The sequence below is a fragment of the Micrasema longulum genome, unplaced genomic scaffold (assembly GCF_059751315.1).
Source record: "Micrasema longulum isolate JH-2025_06_02 unplaced genomic scaffold, ASM5975131v1 h1tg000253l, whole genome shotgun sequence".
NCBI lineage: Eukaryota > Metazoa > Arthropoda > Insecta > Trichoptera > Brachycentridae > Micrasema > Micrasema longulum.
In genome coordinates, this window is record NW_028277458.1 from 187,168 (window position 1) to 206,503 (window position 19,336).

The window sequence follows — 19,336 nt, forward strand, 5'->3', positions numbered from 1 at the left end:
TTAGTAAAAACCCAAACACCAAGCATCCTAACATATTTCTTGATATACTCGTATGAGTAGTCTATTTTCAAAATTCTTAGGGTTTTGGAAATAGATGACTCGCATGCATATTATAGCATTTTCTCACTCAAGAAGTTCACAGGTAATACAATAATTGGTACATAAAACAACATGTCGTTTTACCAATGGATTTAGTTTGTAAGAATAACTTATAAAGTAAAATAATTGTGTATGGGTAAAGCAATCATCAAAAGGAATATTTTAAATGACATTAAAGTGTGTGCAAATAATTTTATTCTTCCTCGAGAATCGTCTTTATTAATTGATTTAATTTTCTATGTTAATAATTTAAAAATACATATTATAAGTTTAAATCTAGTTTCTATTTAAAATCACAATAAATATTTTAAACAAGTGTTTATAATGCACAGTAAAAATATAATTAATCACAAAAGTTCTAATGTGGCAATCACAAAATGCATGAGATTACAATGATGGATAACAATTAATTTGGAATGCATCGACATACCCGGTGCTGGGAGGAGTAATTTTTCTTTACAAAATTAACTTCTCGCGTGGCAACTGTATCTCCGGCTATCCGGTATGTCCAAACTCAGTGTTCGCGTGACGATTCTACTCGGCGTTTAGTAAAGCGCCGGTCGGCTACGGCAGATGGAGGTTAGACGTCGTCGAAGATACCGCGGGGAGGGGAGGCGGCGGGTGGGGGGCTCCGGTATAGGGTGGAGGCTCCGAAGCGCCGGTCGATCTCCTCGTCCAGCGTGAGCGGGGAGGGGGGCAGCCCTGGGGGCACGTCAGTGTAAGGGATGGCCGCCTCGCTCCCCGAGCTCAGCAGTCCCGCGCGAGCTTCAAGCGGCCAGGGTTAGTGCGGGGCCCGTGTCCCCCTGCGCAGGCTGCACTGCCCGTGCTACTTGCGCAGGGGGACGCGGGTCTGATGAGAGGTGGTCAGTTACGTAAGCATTTCCTACCACCACCACTAGCGTGCTAGCGTGCCGAGTGCCATGATAATGAACAGTCACAGATAAACCTCAGATTGGGATAATTTTTTTCGCTAATTTTAAATCATTTGAGATAAATTAAGCTTAATCGCCTAAATTAAGTATAATCTCGAGGTTTCACTGCATTTAGAAAAAGGAAAATGAATGCAATAGAGAAAGGTTCGTAATTCACCATTGAACATGAGGAAATGACATGAATATAATATACAGCGGGACCCCGATTACAATGAGAAGTTAACGGAGCTATCTTCGACTGTCTATGAAGTAAAATTGAAATGTATGTATGAAAATGTGTATTTTTGTATGAAAATTTAAAGTATCTTCGTTGGTAACCTGTATCATATGCATATCATATCAAAAATCGTATGCATGTTATATTTTTCAAACACAAAACTTAATTTTACTCTTTAGATAAAGTTGAAGATAAATGTTAACTTCCCATTGTAATACGGGCTCACATTGGAAACAAGTTTTACTGACTAGACACAAAGCCTTTGACTGGAACCAAAAATCTCTTTCAAACATAAGTTTAAATTAATTTAAAATGGAATCACCATTTATTTATGGTGAAAAAATTAATGTATGTGTGTACTTATTTCAATATCAAATGTCTATAAAAATACCTGTATCCGGTTGGTACCCTCCCAGTTTCCCTTGGAAGTCTCTTCTCCTCATTGCTGACTCTTCTAACCGTTGCCTCTTCCGTTTTTCTACAAATATTTTTACTATAAATAAGCATACAAATTACAAACATTTAAAAAAAAATAGTTTTGATACTCTGATCTGACGTTTATAATAATTACAATAAAAAAAAGTGTTAGTAAAATTATATTTTTTTTGCGAAATTGGTAGTGTCATAACACTTATTTTTTTCAAAATCTTGATGTATATGGAGGCGGAATGCGGCCTACAACGCGGCGACACTCGCCGAACATTTAAAGTAATATCAAGCCTAGCGGCCCTTGTTCGGGCTCATAGACGCGAGAGCTCCGGAGATGTTAGCTGCACGGGAAAAAGGCTCGACTGAGCGTTGAGAAATTCTCAAACCCTCGGCAGCGGCTGGAGCTTTGCGAATTGGTCGCTAGGCTGCGCTAGCGGTGGCCTAACATAGGAAACTATAAGAGTGTTTTTTTAAATAATTTATAGGTTGTTTATTTCGGCTATGATCTCGATTTTCTAATCTAATGAGCTGCCTCTTTAATAAAGACGGTTAATTATGTCACTTGCGGGGACAGACTTTAGAATATCGAGACTCAAGCAACAAATATGTATAGGATTGTGAGGTACTAAGCCTCACAAAATCCCACTAAAACTTGTGTCACCCTTTTAACAAGTATGTAGGTTCTTTCCCGCGTTATTTATGCGCCAATTAAGACACGGGGATGATGCCTACATACTCAATTCATATGTAAAGTCTATATTTAGAGAGTTATTCAGTTTTAAAGTGAAAATGAAGAAACAAAATGTAAAAATGTTCCGCCAATGAGAGAGCGCGCTACGAATTAATTCGGGACAGTCTGACCCCCTCTATCGAGCGACTTATGTATGCTGTCTCGTACCGTGCCCGACGACTGCGACACGGTACAAATAGTCCAATAAAACCTGTCTATTTTGAATTACGCCTTCGACTCCGCCGCCTGCCTTTTTGGAAGATATTACCACCGATCCAGCCAGAGAAATCTATCTCATCCGAGATAGATTCAACTATATATATGGCGAGGTGTCATGCATATGTAGCTTTTATAAAAAATATATCCTTAAAAGTAAAATCATTCCGACAGTTCTAAAAATCAAATACCTGTTTTTCACCCATATTAGGATTTAAAATAAGTCTTTGAACGAGTTGAAAACTGAACACTTTGCACTGTGGCCATGCAAACGATAGATAATGTAATTATTATAACCATGTACCTCGTTTTATGATCTCCTTGCCTTCCTCTACAAGATCGGTAGTGAGTTCAGCATCTCCCACAAACTGCTGAAAGCCACACGCCGACAGGAGTCGACTTCCGACGGAGAAGTAAGTGGATACACACAGCACTAGCACGAGCATCGGGAAGTAGATGTTGAATCCGTCCGATATTATACTCAGCACATCCATGTGGCCCATAATCTAAACACAACACTTATCAAAACAGGGTCAAGAAAAAATAAGATTTATCGCACAGTGAGTTTTTCTGTAGTTCTGGATCATCTAACATCAAGCTTTACAAAGATTAAAATCATTCCAGTAATGAAACAGCACAGATTTCAGACTAACATGCTGGGTATTACCACAACTGCTATATAAATCCTATGTGCATAAGATTACACAAATGCTCGCATAGATCACATCTACGCTTGTGATGAACGCAGTAATGCCATCCAAAATGTCAGAAAATAGGGCAAAGGACACATGGCATAGTCGTCATTTCAGAACTTTTATATTAAAAGTAGCCACGTGGAAACCACTCGTCCGATAGTATTTCACAAACATAATAATTACATTCAAACAATTCGTACAATACCTGAGTGTAGTAGGTCTCCAGGATGCGCTCCTTGATTATGTGCGAGTCCATGTGTATGAGACCGAGGAAGTTAAGGCAGAGGGGCGGAGTGAGGCGACACACCATCATGCCACTGAAGATGAGGCTGTACTCGTTAGTCTGGTGATGTGGAGCCAAATAGTACAAGTTTAGCACTCGGATCTTCAGCACCGTAGAAAATGCGCAGTAGCACACGTACGCTATCATTATTGTGGAGAATGCCTGAAATCAAACACAGAATAATTATATCCATCATCATCATTCCCCTTCCCGCGCCCAGTGATGGATTGGATCAGTCCTACTCTTCAGGTGCCAGTTCAGAAACAATGAAATTTTACAGTTCAAAAAACCTTTAAAATCAATATTTCACGTCCACCCCGTGAGGAATCGAACCAAGGACCTCAAGAATTCTGTAGCACTGGTGACACCCCGACCACTACACAACGAGCTGGACTTATCTCAACTCAATTTCCTTCTTCAGGATATTCCACAGATATTGCCTATAAAATATTAGAGCGTAAAAAAACTTTTTTAAATAAATACTTCCATGACAACCATGTCAGAAATCAAACCCGAGACCTCCTGCGTGGTAGGAAGACACGCTAAACATTTGACAACAAGGTGGACATAATATGCATGTATATTATATTATGTAAATATATTAAACTATTACTTTGAATATATTCAAATCTTCATAGACATGTACTGGATTAAACCTTTTTTGTGCCGCTAGGCATTGCTATGGCTATTCCCAGTTGGCCACGAAATTTAAGGCAATTTTCAGAAAAAATTAAAGGTAAAATAATTATTTTCAAAACATACATATGTACACACATATCGATGGCTCAGTTCCATACAGAGATAACTTACTTTTGTGTTATAATAAGTTTGGACACATCTAAATTAATTTGTAACATATAATTGTTTAAAAAAATGTTATTACTATTTTATTTTATTTTTACATCTGAGCATATTTTTCATTCTTTATTTCAATTCTTAATTTTTAATTACTCTTAGAAATTTTCTTCATTTTTAATATTATTTCCATTTGTAAATACTCACTACAAACTTTAAAATATCTTTTTTTCACTTGAATTTTAATTTTTGAACAACTTTCATTCATGTTTTTCTTTTTCCTTCTCTTTTTTATACTTTCATAATTAACCTTACATATAATTGCTTTATAATATGGAAACTTCACTGGTCCATTAGAATTAAGTCTAATTGTGTAAAATATTAAACTTTGTAACTGTACTGTATGTTTCCTGAATAAAAGAAAATAAAAAATAAAAAAATAAATATCACCTTGTAAATAAAGTATGTATATATGTATATATTTATGTGAAATACACACACAGTGGTTACTAGTTTTAAGATTAAAGTTGTTATGCATATTCACAAAATTTTAATTAGTTTTGGAGCTGAGAGATTTATTTATATCCGGAGAATTCATTTATATCCATATGAAAACATCTGTCACCGAGAGAAATCAATAATTTTTAAGAGTTGCTCTTTTTAGTATTGAAAAGGAGGATTTTGTATAATTAATAATATAACGCTTAAAATTTTTAGTTATCGCTTTATGGAACAGAGCCATCGATATATTGGGTTTGCAAGAAAGTAATATCGGTTTTCACACATACATATATGGCGTTGTAGTTTTTAAAAATGACTTCTGTCAGTGTTATGGTTTTTTCACTTGACATTTGATACCAGTCACATTTAGGTTACTTAAAATGTACGTTGTGCATAATTTGTTTTTAACAATTTTGTTAATTTTAATATGGAGTGCAAAAACAATAATTTTTGGAATAGCATTCTTTTTTATTTCCGTTGAGGAAAGAAAGCTGCTGAGGCTCACAAAGAGATATGTGAAGTTTATGGTATTGATTGCATAACAGAGCGCGTGTTAGATTTGGTTTAAAAAATTTGGCTCGGGAGATTTTTCACTCGATGACCAATGTTCTGGTCGACCTACTGAAGTTGATGATGACTAAATCATTGCCATAATTGAAGAGGATCGTCATATAACTGTTCGAGAGATTGCAGAGAGGTTAAATGAATCGCATACAACAATTGAAAATTACTTAAAATGTTTTCGACTCACTCTTATGGTTTAGGATTTCTTGGGTATCTCAAGAATTGAAAGACATTCACTTAACACAATCGAGCAATCTGTCATTTTGTGAAAATTTTAATTGCATTTTTCTGAGGCAATGGTGTCTTAAATGACACATTGTGTTTTCATTTGGTAAGTTTTTATGATTAAAAAATATAGACATATGTTTAAAAAATAATTAATTTAGGTTTCATCTTTTGTAAAAATTACCTAAAACTTTGCGGCCTACTGGGAACTGTCATAGCAATACCTAGCGGCACTTAAAGGGTTAAAAACTACAAGTCTTAGGTATTTATTCAGAAACAAATGAAGGAAAATGATTGGTGTTTGGAATTTTTTCGTGACATACCAACCAGCAGTGAATATGTTGATTTCACAATTTTTCAAAGATAGAGAAAAAAATCACATTTTAAAAATAAGTTGATAAAATGTTATGATTAATTGTTAAAATGTCTGTTGAAATTACCTCTATCGTTAAATAGTCATAATTGACTTTGGCCAAGTTGACAATGTTGGCAAAGATGGAGAGGACAGGAGTCTTGTTGAAAAAGGTCACTTCTGACCACACAACACTCACTGACAAGATGGCCGCACCAACCGCCGTCAGCTTCAGGATATATCGCTTCACGACACATTCCCAGTACCACTCTACAAGACAATATTCAATATTCAATAAACAGTTGTATAATAAATTGATAGTGGTAAACTAATGAATGATGAAATTAAACTATTGTATAACTGAGTATATAAAAAGGTAAATTTAGACAGTTTTTTGACAATTTAGAATACTTCAAAAATTTTTGGTTTCATAATTTTTTACACAGCTTTTTCTCAAATGTATTTGATTTATTAATTTTTTTTACAAGTTTTGATAGTTATATATGTATACATAAATCAGTTTCAATTACATTTATTCGGTATAACTTTTAGGGTAATTTACTAACTATACATTTAAAGAGAGTGAATGTGCAAATATATGTTTAATTATGAAGGTGGGCTGAAAAGTAATGCACACATGCTTGTAGAACACGAGCAAAAACAAATGGCAAGATCAGGCCAAAAGTTAATCAAAGTACAATTTTTAAGCTGCGAAATCGTATATTTATTTTTTAACATAGGCACCGTTAAGCCCAAAACATTTCTCCCAACGTATAACAAGTTTTTCCATTCCGTCAACGAAAAATTCTTCCTACTTTTCTCGAATCCAGGATTTGATAGCTGCTTTCACCTCATCACCTGAGGTGTAATGATTACCTTTGAGGTCTCTCATGAGTAGAGAAAGAAAAAAAGCGCAAGATGCAAGATTGGGGAGTAAGGAGGGTGTAGAATCGGTTCAAACTTCAGGTTTCAAAGAGCCTCTTACGGTAATTTTGAATCAGATTGTAGACAAGTTTGCAAAATGTATTTCCTGTGTCAGTGATCAGACGTCCGCTACGTGTTTCATCAACTATTATGGCTTTTCCAGTCTCAAAACCACGACATTTTACAACCCATCGATTTACAGTGGACCTATCAACAGCATCGTCTCTATAAACACTTTTTAAATGACGATAAATCTCGATAGGAGTCACTTTTTCAGAAGTTAAAAATTCGATAACAGCACGCTGTTTAACTCGTGTTGACATAGCTTCTCAAAATACACTGCATAAACGCAATGCCTTCAAACCTGCGCATGAGTATAGAGGAGAAATGTTACTTCCACATGTCACCTGGCACACTTCTGAAGGTCATTTTGTTCACGTTCTACAAGCGTTAGTGCATTAGTTTTAAGCCTACCCTTGAAATATGTAAGGGTTGGACATATAATAGACATGTCCCTCCTATACCAACCACATTTAAGATTTATATTATCATCATCATCATCATACCCCTGTTTACACCTGATAATGTATAAGGCACATTGGTACACCTAATGAAGTGTATTTCGATAACTTATAAACAAATATTTCATGCCGACCCTCCCAGGAATCGAATCTAGGACCTCAAGCGCGGTAGGTGAACATGCCAACTGGTATTCTACGAGGTAGACTTATCTCCACTAGATTCCCTTATTCAGAATTTTTACCCGAGAGAAACCACATTAAGTGGGAAGCCCTCGTCCAGGATTCTGCATCTATTTCACACACAGAACGGTTTTCCAAATCCACCCGGACACAGAGTATTAAACATCTGTTTATCTGTTATGTTCATCTGTTTATGTGTTAGCCATAGGTAAAGTTAAGTGGCAAGATGTTTACTATTATTAAAATTCGTTTTATTAAATCAATGAATGCATATGAAATGACAAAGTTAACCTATGGCTGGAGTATAGAGAACCCTGGAAATACTGGAGCGGACTCGGGAGAAGCTGGGCTTGAAGCGATGTTCTCGGGAGCGAAGGTTGGCTGCTACATCCTCCAGGTGCAACACTTCCTCCAGCAGAAGTCCCCACTGTGTCTGCGTGCGCTGGAGTGTTTGCAGCGCCTTGATCACCTGCAAATCAAGCAAAGTCATTCTGTACACTTTAAAAAGTACTAAGGAAACAAGTAATTGTGTCCTTTTTGCAAACAGTAAATAATGAGAGATTTAAAGAGTCAAAAATAATGTTTTCAAACATAATGATGATGCTATTTCACCTGGTTCATTTATTGTCTCCAATTGAGCTCGGGACTCAGGACTAAAGGATACTTAATATCACCTGTTTGTGTAGTCGCACTAGAGTCTTGAGTGAAGGGGGTGCAGTGGGGGCAGTGGGAAGGGCGCGCCGCTCCATGCGACCACGCAACTCGGTGGGAACTCGCTGCAGAATACTGTCCACAGGATTACGCAGGGGACTGTTGGGGCCCAGGGAGAGGTGAATGCTTTGTAAAGACTGAGAAAAATCCACATAATTATTAATAACCCTCATAACCCCTTTGGCGAGAACCGCCAACCCGAAATAAAAATAACCTTCGACTTCAATGATGGAAGTCACCCGAATAAAATACTTGATAAAATAGAATTCTATTTTAAAATATGAAACAAAATAAATAAAAATTTTAGAACTGTCATGCCACGTCATTCAATATTTTAAAATGAAGATGAAGAAATAAGACGGAAAGTAACTTCTTGGCCCGAGAAAGAAAAGTATATCCACAATGACTGTGCAGTGACCGAAAAAAAAGCATAGGAGAAAAAAAACAAGTGTGGTTTTGACAAACTTTTTTACGGAAACCTCTACAACCCGAATTGTGTTTTAAAAAATATCACAAAGAGTAAAAATTTCCATGATCATAAAATTCCAAAATTTTGTTTTATTTTGAATGAATCCATTAATAAATCATTTATCTTTGTTTTTTTTTTTTTTAATTTTATTTTCTATTCATTGCGAGAATTTAATTCAGTGCTAGCGTGAAAGCCAGAAACAGTGACTAATAAAAATAGAATTTAAAGTGTTAAAATATATGAAACTGATTTTTATTAATTTTTAAATAAATGAATATGCGTTCTACATTAGAAGTAGAAAAGTGAAATTAATATTAAAAGACAAAATATACGTCAGATAACAATAAAATTACATGATACTAGTATAGAGCTAAGAGGTTCTTTGATTTCCTCAACACAGAAGTAAAATTATGTACCTCGAGCATGTCATCCACTGTCTCCTCTGCCTCGCACTTATCAGAGCTGAGCTTGGCGGCCTTAAAGTAGCTCCGTGTGAGCGTGTACGGCAGTACAGAACGGTACCACAGAGAGCGAGGAACTTCAACCAGCGCATGACCGAGGAGAAGGATGAGCAGGAACAGTCCCCAAGTGTTACTGGCTGATGATGCAATGGCCTTGAGCTTCGCTCCATCCAGATGCACTCCGGGTTTCAGGGCAATATATATTAGGAGAATACCGCAGATAAACAGGTATGAACCATAGTAAATAGCATTATCGATGAGGGCTGATTTCAATTTCCCTTTGATTGTAAAATCACCCGCTTTACTATACGACTGCATCATTGGCATTATTAACCTGGAAAATATAAAGTACACAAGTATGAATTACTCAATAATTATATTTTATTCAGTCAGAATATAATTGCATTACAATATACCTACATATGTAAATGAAATATCAAAATGTTTTTTTATACATTACATATTACAGTAAAACCTCGTTTTTACGTTCCTCAATTTTACGTTTTCCCGCCGAAATATTTAGGTCCCATTTTTTTCCATACATTCTCATTCAAATATTCCCCCTATTAACGTTTTTTACGTTTTTCATAACCCTGGAGGGGTTTTTCGTTGAAATTTTTTCAAAACTAATTCGATCTGTCAAAAAACGCCGAGCCTCTATCCCCCGCGTTACACATAAAAAAATGTGTAAATTGTTGTCTCAAACCAAAAAAGTAGGTTCAGTGTTATTCTTCATTTTGTTTAAGTCTTTACATCAATAAATTACAATACAGAAAGTTTTAAAATTTGGCAATAGAAATATTATTTGAAGTTATAAACATAATTTGGAAAGAAGATTGTTTAAACAGTTATCATAAAAGTGTGGAACAGTTTTGCCGCGATGTAAATAACAGTTGAAATTCTGTGGTACCATACTTAAAAAAGGATACCATATAAACAAAATTTCCCAATATTTGGATAAATAATTGTATGCATTATACGCAATTTATTGTTTTGTGTTTTAAGGTTAAGTACCCACATAAAATTATTTAAACGTGTTTTTTTTAATTCAATAAAAAAAAACACATTGTAGTGATTGAAAAAATACATTATGTTTTAAAAGAAATCATAGGTAAATATGAATAATCCCCAATTATTACTGTTTTTACAATTTTTCTGCAGTTTTTCATTTCCTCACTTAAGCGTTTTCTCGGTTTAACACTTTTTTTTCTGCTCCCTTGAAAAATGTAAAACATAGGTTTTATTGTATATTGAAATATTATCATATAAAAAAATTATAAACATAGAAATAAGGAATAAAAAATGCTCCATGCTCAAGTATAGATGTGAATAAATAACTCTGATTGCATTATACAAGCATATCATGTTGCTACATGATTTATGTACACAGCTGGTAGTGGAAGAAACATTGTGACAAAACATACAGAATAAATCATACGGACACAAAAATTACCCATCATGGAAGTAATGCCAGTCACGAAAATATTACATTTAACTGTGTGGATCAATTTTAACTTTTTAATGTTATTTTTTCTCACAGTTAGCGCCTGATCACGTTACCTTCATACAGATGATCGAAATATACAGCATTAGATGTATTCAATCAGCGTCCGATGCACCATGGGGTGCGGATAGTAATATGATGATAATGATACATTATATGATTAAAGACAGGATAACAACATCAAAAGCTAACCATGTAAGGCATTGGGACGTCCAGTACACGACTCTCCAGAGGTTGGGGAACACCGACTCATCAACCAGACTGCCAGGTGGCAGGCAGGGGGTGGGGGAGGGACTACTGCTGTTGTTATCACTGCTGCTATTCCCGCTGTGCTCCTGGAGACACTGTCGGTACACTGTCTGCAATCACAAACACATATATTCAGTCCAATAAATAAAAAAAATATCCTAAGCTTATCTAAGCTCATCTGAGCTTCATCTACAGCTATAGAAAAGGTCAGAATGGCTGCACACAACCGGCGCACTAACTTCACCCCATTGTGTGGAATGCTCTCTCACCTGGGGAATAGGGAGGCTGCCAGAGAGCTGAACATAGAATAGATGGGAGAGAAGATAGAACACTGCAAAATACATAAATACCTTGGAGTCGACCTTTATAGAACGCTGACATATAAGGAGCACTGCATACGTACTAAGCGAAAGATGTGCGAGAAACAGTATGATAAGAAAACTCACGGGGACTACGCGGGAGGCAACGCCATCGATGCTTAGAACATCGGCGCTAGGTATATCCACGGCAGAGTATGAGTGTCCAGTGTGACACAAATCCGCCCACTCCAAACAGGTGTACATAGCAGTCAACTGAATGGCACAAATAAAAGCAGGATGCCTAAAGCCGACAAAGACTGATGAACTTTACCCAATGATCGGAATCCACCACCACACATTCGACGAAGGACAACTGCAGAAGCAGAGAGGTACAAATAAACTCACGATCTTAGACATTCCCTATCTACAAACGGTTTTATCAAAGCCACCTCCCCTATTGAATCCTTGCAAAAGCGGAGGAAGGAGAAGAACTGTGGCAATAGGATCTTGGAGCCAGACTGTGGATGGATCTACACGAGGGAATCCAAGAAAGTGAACATCTACCCTACTCACTATGGATCACTTTCAACAGACGTGGGCATTACATGATGTAAAAAGAATCTTCAAAGGTGGGGGTATCTCCCTGACAATGAAATCCTGTGTGACTGCGGCGCAACCCAGGATAACAGCCACCTACTGACATACCCGCTGATGGGGGAAGGCTGCACTCCCGGGGACCTTGTTGTGGCGAATGACAAGGCGATTCGTCGCATATTGGAGTGGCAGGGTTTAGTAAGGTAATTAATGGTGACTACGTACATACTTATTCATAGGCGCGTAGGTTTTCACGGTAACTATTATCAATATGTTTCTTTTTGTGTGATACCGTGTGTGTTAGATTTGTTCTGACATTTAGGCTACCATTGCAGGAGTCATCTTCAGGGTAAACTGACTGGTGGCCTCCGTGGTGTAGTGGACAAAACAAATTTGTAAAGACTGAGTGAAAAACAATTACTAATCCATTCTAAAGATATGTTCTAATGTTTTTTTATTAATTTCTGAAGAAATAGTTATTTGCGTTCTTACAAATAATCCAAATATCTAAGTTATCAATAACTGTGACCTAATCCACAGCCAGCAACACTACCGCATGTCGAATCCCACCATGGCACGAACTACATAGCGAGTTGTTTAGTTACAATATCTATCAAATAGAAAATATCGGATAGCAAAAAATTTCATACTCACTGAACTAACATCCAGAGGAAGTATAAACATGATTAGAAAGGAAAAGTACCATGCTGTCAAAACAGCGAGGGTTACAATAATATGATTCCTGTAGCAGTCTCCATAGCGATACAGCAAGCAAGCTGCCAAGATAAATGCTGAGATTATTTCAGTCACAAATAAAGTATACGCCATCTTTATAAAAGTAGTCAGAATTCAATTCATTTATTGTGTTCGGATTTTTTCTTAAACTCCATCCAAGCTTTGTTCGCTTGTTCCTGTAGTTTTTCAAGTTTCTTAAGGTTCAGGGACTTCAAAGGCATTAAATGAGGTTGACATAATGCTAGATGGGTAGATGGTTCATAATAAAGTTGTCCTGATTTTGGGATAATACTATTGTTCTTAGCTTGTTCGCGGTCACTGAGCATATTTATGAACCACTTGTCAACATTTCAGTGTATTTAGAAAGGTGAAATGCATAAACAAACTAAAGAATCTGTTTAAAATGTATACAAGAGACCGAAGCATTTATGTAACACTTTAAACATGCTATATGAAGCAAAATTTCTCTAAATGGTCAAACCGAAACGTCATTCACGCTCACAGTCGACAGACGTCAAATTATAGTCATAGATAATGCGATACATGATTTTAAAAAAATCTTGCAGCGTTCATTTATTGAAAGCAATACGATCAGTGATCGGGTAAAGGTGCGGCGCAGTGGAGTGCACAGACTTTATTATGTTGAATCAATTATTATAACTATTTACAAGAGAATATTCAATAATAGACCATATTATAAACTTTGTTACAGCTCCCCTGCGTTCATTATTTAAAGTTCTTAAAATTCATTATTATTATTAGATTCTGCTTACTATATTTCGTTATAATTTTTCTAGTTATTAACTTTTATCTATCTATATGTGTTTTACTAGGCGCTATCAGGTTTTTAGTGGTTTTTTTCTGATAGTGCCTATTTCAATTTATGTTGGAATTTCGTCAGTTTTATTTTACGTTATTCTTGCATATATATTTTTGTTATACTTTACTATTTATGTCCATATTGTTATTCCTTTCTGTTTGTGTTGTTTTAATTATTATAATAATTTGAAAATCCATGTAACTTGTTTTTAGACCATGTTATCATGTTTTGGTAGAAGGCCTTAATAAAAGAAAAATATGTGTTATAAATAGCTAAATAAGTATTTTATTTTGCTTTAAGCCTCTTTGGCTATCTCCATGTAAAAAAAGTCAGTCGGTCGCTCCGTTGAGACGTGCAGGAAACACAAACATTAATATTTATAATTTGGGAATATCATATATGTATAACGAATACCGATAAAATATATAAAATGGATTTAGAATAATTCATTTATTGTATTTTCAAAATCAATATGGATCTATACGGACAACCTAATGAAATTCACAAACTTCAACTACATAATTGTTAAGTGATGGTGAATTGTAACTGCAAAAAACTGAGTACTGTTCAAAGTATAAAATGTCTTGAAATAACTATAGACCAGTAATTGAGATGGGATGAACAAATTGAAACTAAAACTGCAAAAAATTAAGCGCTTGATACATTTTTTCATCCCACTTAGAAATACTTGAAGCACCTATACCATGCAATGGCAAATTCTGTGTTGAATTACAGTTTGATTGGTTGGGGAGCTTGCACAAAAACGGCCCTCGAACCTGTAGCAATTGCACAGAAATCTTTAATCCGAGTAATTAAAAAAAAACATTTCGTTATTCAAGTGACTTGCTCTTCAAATAATTCAGAGTACTGAATATTATTCAACAGTATTTATTGATAACGGTAGTGGTTACACACATCAATAGAGACATTTACCCAAGCGTCAACCACAACCATAATACAAAATACTCTAATAGGGATCTGATACTAAGTGAAGGGGTCAACACTGTTATGGCATCGAGACAACGCTATAACGTAGGCAAAAGTCCATAACCTTCAGTTTGTCAGAAAGTTGATGCATGCCACGGATTGGAGATTCTTGCTGGATTTCGAAAATAAAATATGAAAATAAAGGAAAATTTAAAAAAATTAAAAATACTAATTTAAAAGAATAGAAAATAGTCCTCAAAATTAAATATTTGAGTAAATCATAAAAAGGAAAATATATATTTTATTTTATTTTTTTATATTTTTAATGTCTATGTTTTATTTGTATGTATGTGTATGCGCATGGGTGTATGTACGTGTGTGTGTATGTTGATGTGTTTATATGTATGTATATATATGTATATATGTGTATGTGTGTATGTGTATGTATATGTATCAAAATGTGTATACGAGTAAGTTTATATTTAATTAGTCTGTGCTCTTAATTGATTTTTTAACTACTATCATATATTAAAATGGAATTGCCTAGCTTGGAACGGAGTATGTAGCTTTGTTAGCTGGGCAAAGTGAACGTTAAATTGTATTTTTGATAAAAGGTGTAAATAAAAAAATAAAAATATTGTGGAGAAATGTTTTAATTCATAAATATAAAAAAATAAATTCAATAAAAATACGTTCGTAGAAAAACGCGACGTGCTTGGCCTTAGTTATTGTGACGTCAAGATTTGTAATAATGTTCCAAACAAATTTCAATGGCAAGGAACATATTTAGTTATATTTCCCTATTCTATGGGATTATGTACCTATCTAATGACGGTAGAATACGACAAAGGACAAAATTTTTCATATTAATTGTAATCCATTATAGACCAATTTCACTTTAACCTGCCATTGAAATTTTTTGAGAAAAAACGTGGGCTTTTATTTTTAAAAATTCAACATCATAGATCCTTATCAATTCGGATTTTCAAAAAAGGAGTTGCGATGACTTGCTGCAGGATTTCGTATATTACATAAATAACAAATGAAATATTTTTCATCTTGTCACTGTATTTTTTGTCGATTTTTTAAAAGCTTTTGAAACTTTTGTCGTTCAAAATGAATATGTATATTAGTCAATTGGTATTAAGGGAAATTTATTAACTTTTTTTCAAATTATTTAAGAGAGAGGAAATGAGTGTAAAAATAAATACGTTAAGTTCAGCGAGGGAATGTTTATCAGGGGTGCCTCGAGGATCTATTATGGGTCCAAAACTGTATTTGATTAATGCGTCAATGTTTGTAATGTTTTCAATGAAGTAAGGAGATTCATAATTGGGGATAACACCGCACCAGTCATTTCTATAAAATCCTTTAGATTATCGAGATTTACAGCAAGATGATTTTGATAAATTGTTAAAGTGGGCTCATGACTATGGTCTTCAGCCTAATCTCTAACCCGCGTAATTGCAAACTTATAACATTTGTGGAGGTTTTTATAGATCATAAATTTTTTAATTTATTTTTTTAATTAATAAATTTATAAAAGGTACATGTTTCTTAAAATTCTATACATATCTACTTTTACACATCTAGTAAATGTTATCACTGTAACTCTCCAAAAAAAGAGACTGACTCTTGTGCTTGGAGAGTGACTTACACTGTTGTAGTTGTTTATTTATAAGAGTTTATATAATTTTATATACGAGTACATGAGAGAAAAAAACATAGGATATATATAAAGAAAAAACATATAACAATAATACATTCACACTAATTAAAATTTAATGTAGTTTTTACACGTGTTCAAAAAATTTCTTTAGATTTACTTTAAATTTATTCATTGATATATTATTTTTAATAGTTTTTAGTTCATTGGGAAGATTATTATAATTTTTAAACCTTTGAAGGCAAAGCTTCTTTGACCATGACTTGTGTGGAATTTACGAATTTTAATATAATGTTGGTATCTGGGTGACTTATTCATCTCAAATTCTTATATTTTTTCTTTTTTATAAATTTGTATAATATAATTTATTTTTTAAAAGTGTCTACTGTATGAACCTACAATATTTTATGTAAACTTTCTGTATTAAATGTGGAGGGTTTCTTTAGAATTACTTTAATAATGAATCTTTGTACTATTTTAAGGGGGTTTAATATATTGGCGTATGAACCACCCCACCCTACAATACTATATTGTAACAAAGATTGTACAATTGAGTAATAAGCTACTAAATGGGATTGTCAAATATTCAAACTTTGTAATCGATTACGGACTTTTGTGAGGACATCAATAATAAGATATGGCAGTCGTGGGAAAATTCAACTAAAACTAATATTAAAATGATCCAGGGTCTACAGTCCACAGTACTCTATAGTTAAGAGAATTGTACCAGCAGATATTTACATACAAAGACGTGATAAAGTTCTCCTGTACAAAAAACTTAAAACTCCTCTGGAAGGAATGTTCCTCTGAAGTTTTCGCGGTCTGGCCCTGAAAAACCGTATATGTGAACTAGCTTATGTGCACATATTTTAATGATATTTTTTCTTTCTTGTACTAAAAAAAACAGTTTATTTGTATCTATATAACTGAACTTTCCGGCTGCTAATTATATCAGTAAATTCATCGTTTTATAAGTTTATAGCCTCTGTGGTGTAGTGGTCAAGACGCTTGACACGGAAGGTTCCGGGTTCGATTTTCCGGTGAGAACGCAATAATAAAAAATAAAAAAATTCTCAAGCCTGGGTGTTCTGTAATGTAATTCACCGCTGTAATTGGGCCTCCGGTCTATTGCGGTGAAAAGAAAAATTGAAAATGAATTTCATGTATATTTCTTATATGGTATACAATATAAATATTTATTCCTAAGAGATTATGTATTTGCAAAAGTTAGGAAAAAAAAAATATTTCGGCAATATGTATATTCCCGACACATGCGAGCCGTAGGTGTGTGGTATGTAACATTAATTGAAAACAAAGCCAGTTTAAATATGTCCCGATGTCTGAGTATTCTCAATCCCGCATTTATTTGTATTTTTGAGGAGGTTACTATCTACTATATAGTTGATTTTTTTATAGAGAAATTTCATACAAAAAACAACGCGGCGTTTTGTCAAGGAATCAAAATAAAAAATAGTTGGAACTTGCTCGCAATTTGAATTTAAACGTGGGTTAGAAATTCGGGACTTTTATAAAAACAATGAAACTTTGCAGCTAAATTTCATGTCCACCTTGCCAGAAATCGAACTTCAGATAAAAATCCCGAATAAGAAAATCGAGTGGAGATAAGTCTTTATCGTTGTGCAACGGTTGACGTGTTCGCCTACCATGTTTGAGGTCCTGGGTACGATTATTTTTAGTACCTTACCTAGTAAACAATCACGATCATCATTATTCAAGTAACAGATGATCGAACTACGCTGCATTTGGTTTACGAACGCCATGCCCTATGCACCACCGGGTGTGGAAATGGAGATGATGATGATGACCAAAAATAAATAAAACATCGGAACTCTATCAGCTGCAAATAAAATCATCCTACGCCATAAAAACCTAAATTCTAACATTACGATTTATATATTGTAAATATATAAATTAACTCGTATTTGCAACACATTCATGCAGATACAGAGATACATAATATTATATTATTTAGTATAACATTTTCTTATACACATTATATTTGTTTCACAACTGTCGAAATAAAAAGTCAACCATTTCACACTTCTTGGGCAACTTGTTTTATTAGAAAATGATCGTATACTATGTGAAATAATATTATTTATGAACGATGTAATATTTTAACCGGAGAATAATATACCAGAAGGTGCGAAAATCGCCAAATTCCCCACCCCTGTACGACATCCCACCTGCGCGAATGCGTGAAGTGGCCACGTAATGTTGCCAAACCGCGATCAATATATTATCATAACGCATAAGATAATTTTTATGAATAATAAATTATATTTACGATGACTTTGCTTAATTTTATGTTATGTTTTACACATAGAATTATAATGTACCAGAAGGTGCGTAGAACCAAGTTCATATACATCGTACTGTGTCCAAAAGTCCCCCCTCTACCTGAAATCCCGCCTGCGCGCATGCGTGAAGTGGCTCCCCAATGTTGCTAGACCGTGAATAATATAAACAAATATAAGATAATTTTATGTCATATTTTTACAACAATTTTTTTTTTACTGATTTGACCATAAAAAAAACACGTACTTTTACTAGGCAAACGTAAAAAAACATTTAGTAATTAAGAATCTGCTTGTGGTCACGTGACTAGTGTTATGGACTCACGGGCTGGAGGTTCGAAGTTCAAACCCCACTCTATCCCAACTTAATTTTCAATTTCTAATAGTGAGTTATTTACAACTCGTGGAAAATGGCCACCAAAATTTAAATATTAGGGTAAATTATAAAAACCCTAATATTTATTTTTTATTATAAAAAAAAAATACTTCCACTACTTATTTCCACTTGATTTTCTTATTCAGGATTTTTACCGAATCTGATGGGTCAACAGTTAGTTACTTACAACTCGTTGAAAATGGCCCTCAAAATGAAATATTTTGGTAAATCCATAAGAACGCAAATATTTCTGTAAAACAAAAAATATTTTTAAAAAATGCTATGAAATTTAAGGGTGTGGGGAGGGGTATTTTCATTTTGTTTTTTAGTACTTAATTACAGAAAACATGGGTTCATTGATTTTATTGATAAGGCCACTCCTAAAAATATCGACACATATATTTGATTACCGTATTTTTCGGACCATAAGACGCCTTTTTTATTCTGAAAATTCAATCAAAAATTGGGCCGCGTCTTATGGTGCGATGCGTCTTATCGTTCAAAACATATTTTTTTCTTAAAATTGACATTTACATATTACAAC

The 19,336-nt window shown here is 34.4% G+C and overlaps 1 protein-coding gene across 3 annotated transcripts; it reads right to left on the reverse strand.

The window, feature by feature from the left end:
- Positions 1–417: 417 nt before the first annotated feature.
- On the reverse strand, positions 418–13,212 carry LOC148283191 (LMBR1 domain-containing protein 2 homolog). Of its 3 annotated transcripts, none has more exons than XM_088223883.1 (10): positions 12,605–13,212; positions 11,001–11,167; positions 9,260–9,638; positions 8,338–8,511; positions 7,955–8,132; positions 6,127–6,308; positions 3,524–3,763; positions 2,928–3,129; positions 1,640–1,726; positions 418–801 (listed from the first exon to the last, which is right to left on the reverse strand). In XM_088223883.1, exons 1-10 carry the CDS (start codon positions 12,776–12,778, stop codon positions 680–682), a joined length of 1,905 nt encoding a protein of 634 aa, XP_088080009.1. In that variant the 5' UTR covers positions 12,779–13,212; the 3' UTR covers positions 418–679. The 3 variants fall into 3 exon arrangements, with proteins under 3 accessions (XP_088080009.1, XP_088080007.1, XP_088080008.1); XM_088223881.1 differs by having other exon boundaries at positions 531–864; XM_088223882.1 differs by having other exon boundaries at positions 724–925.
- Between the last annotated feature and the right edge of the window lie 6,124 nt (positions 13,213–19,336).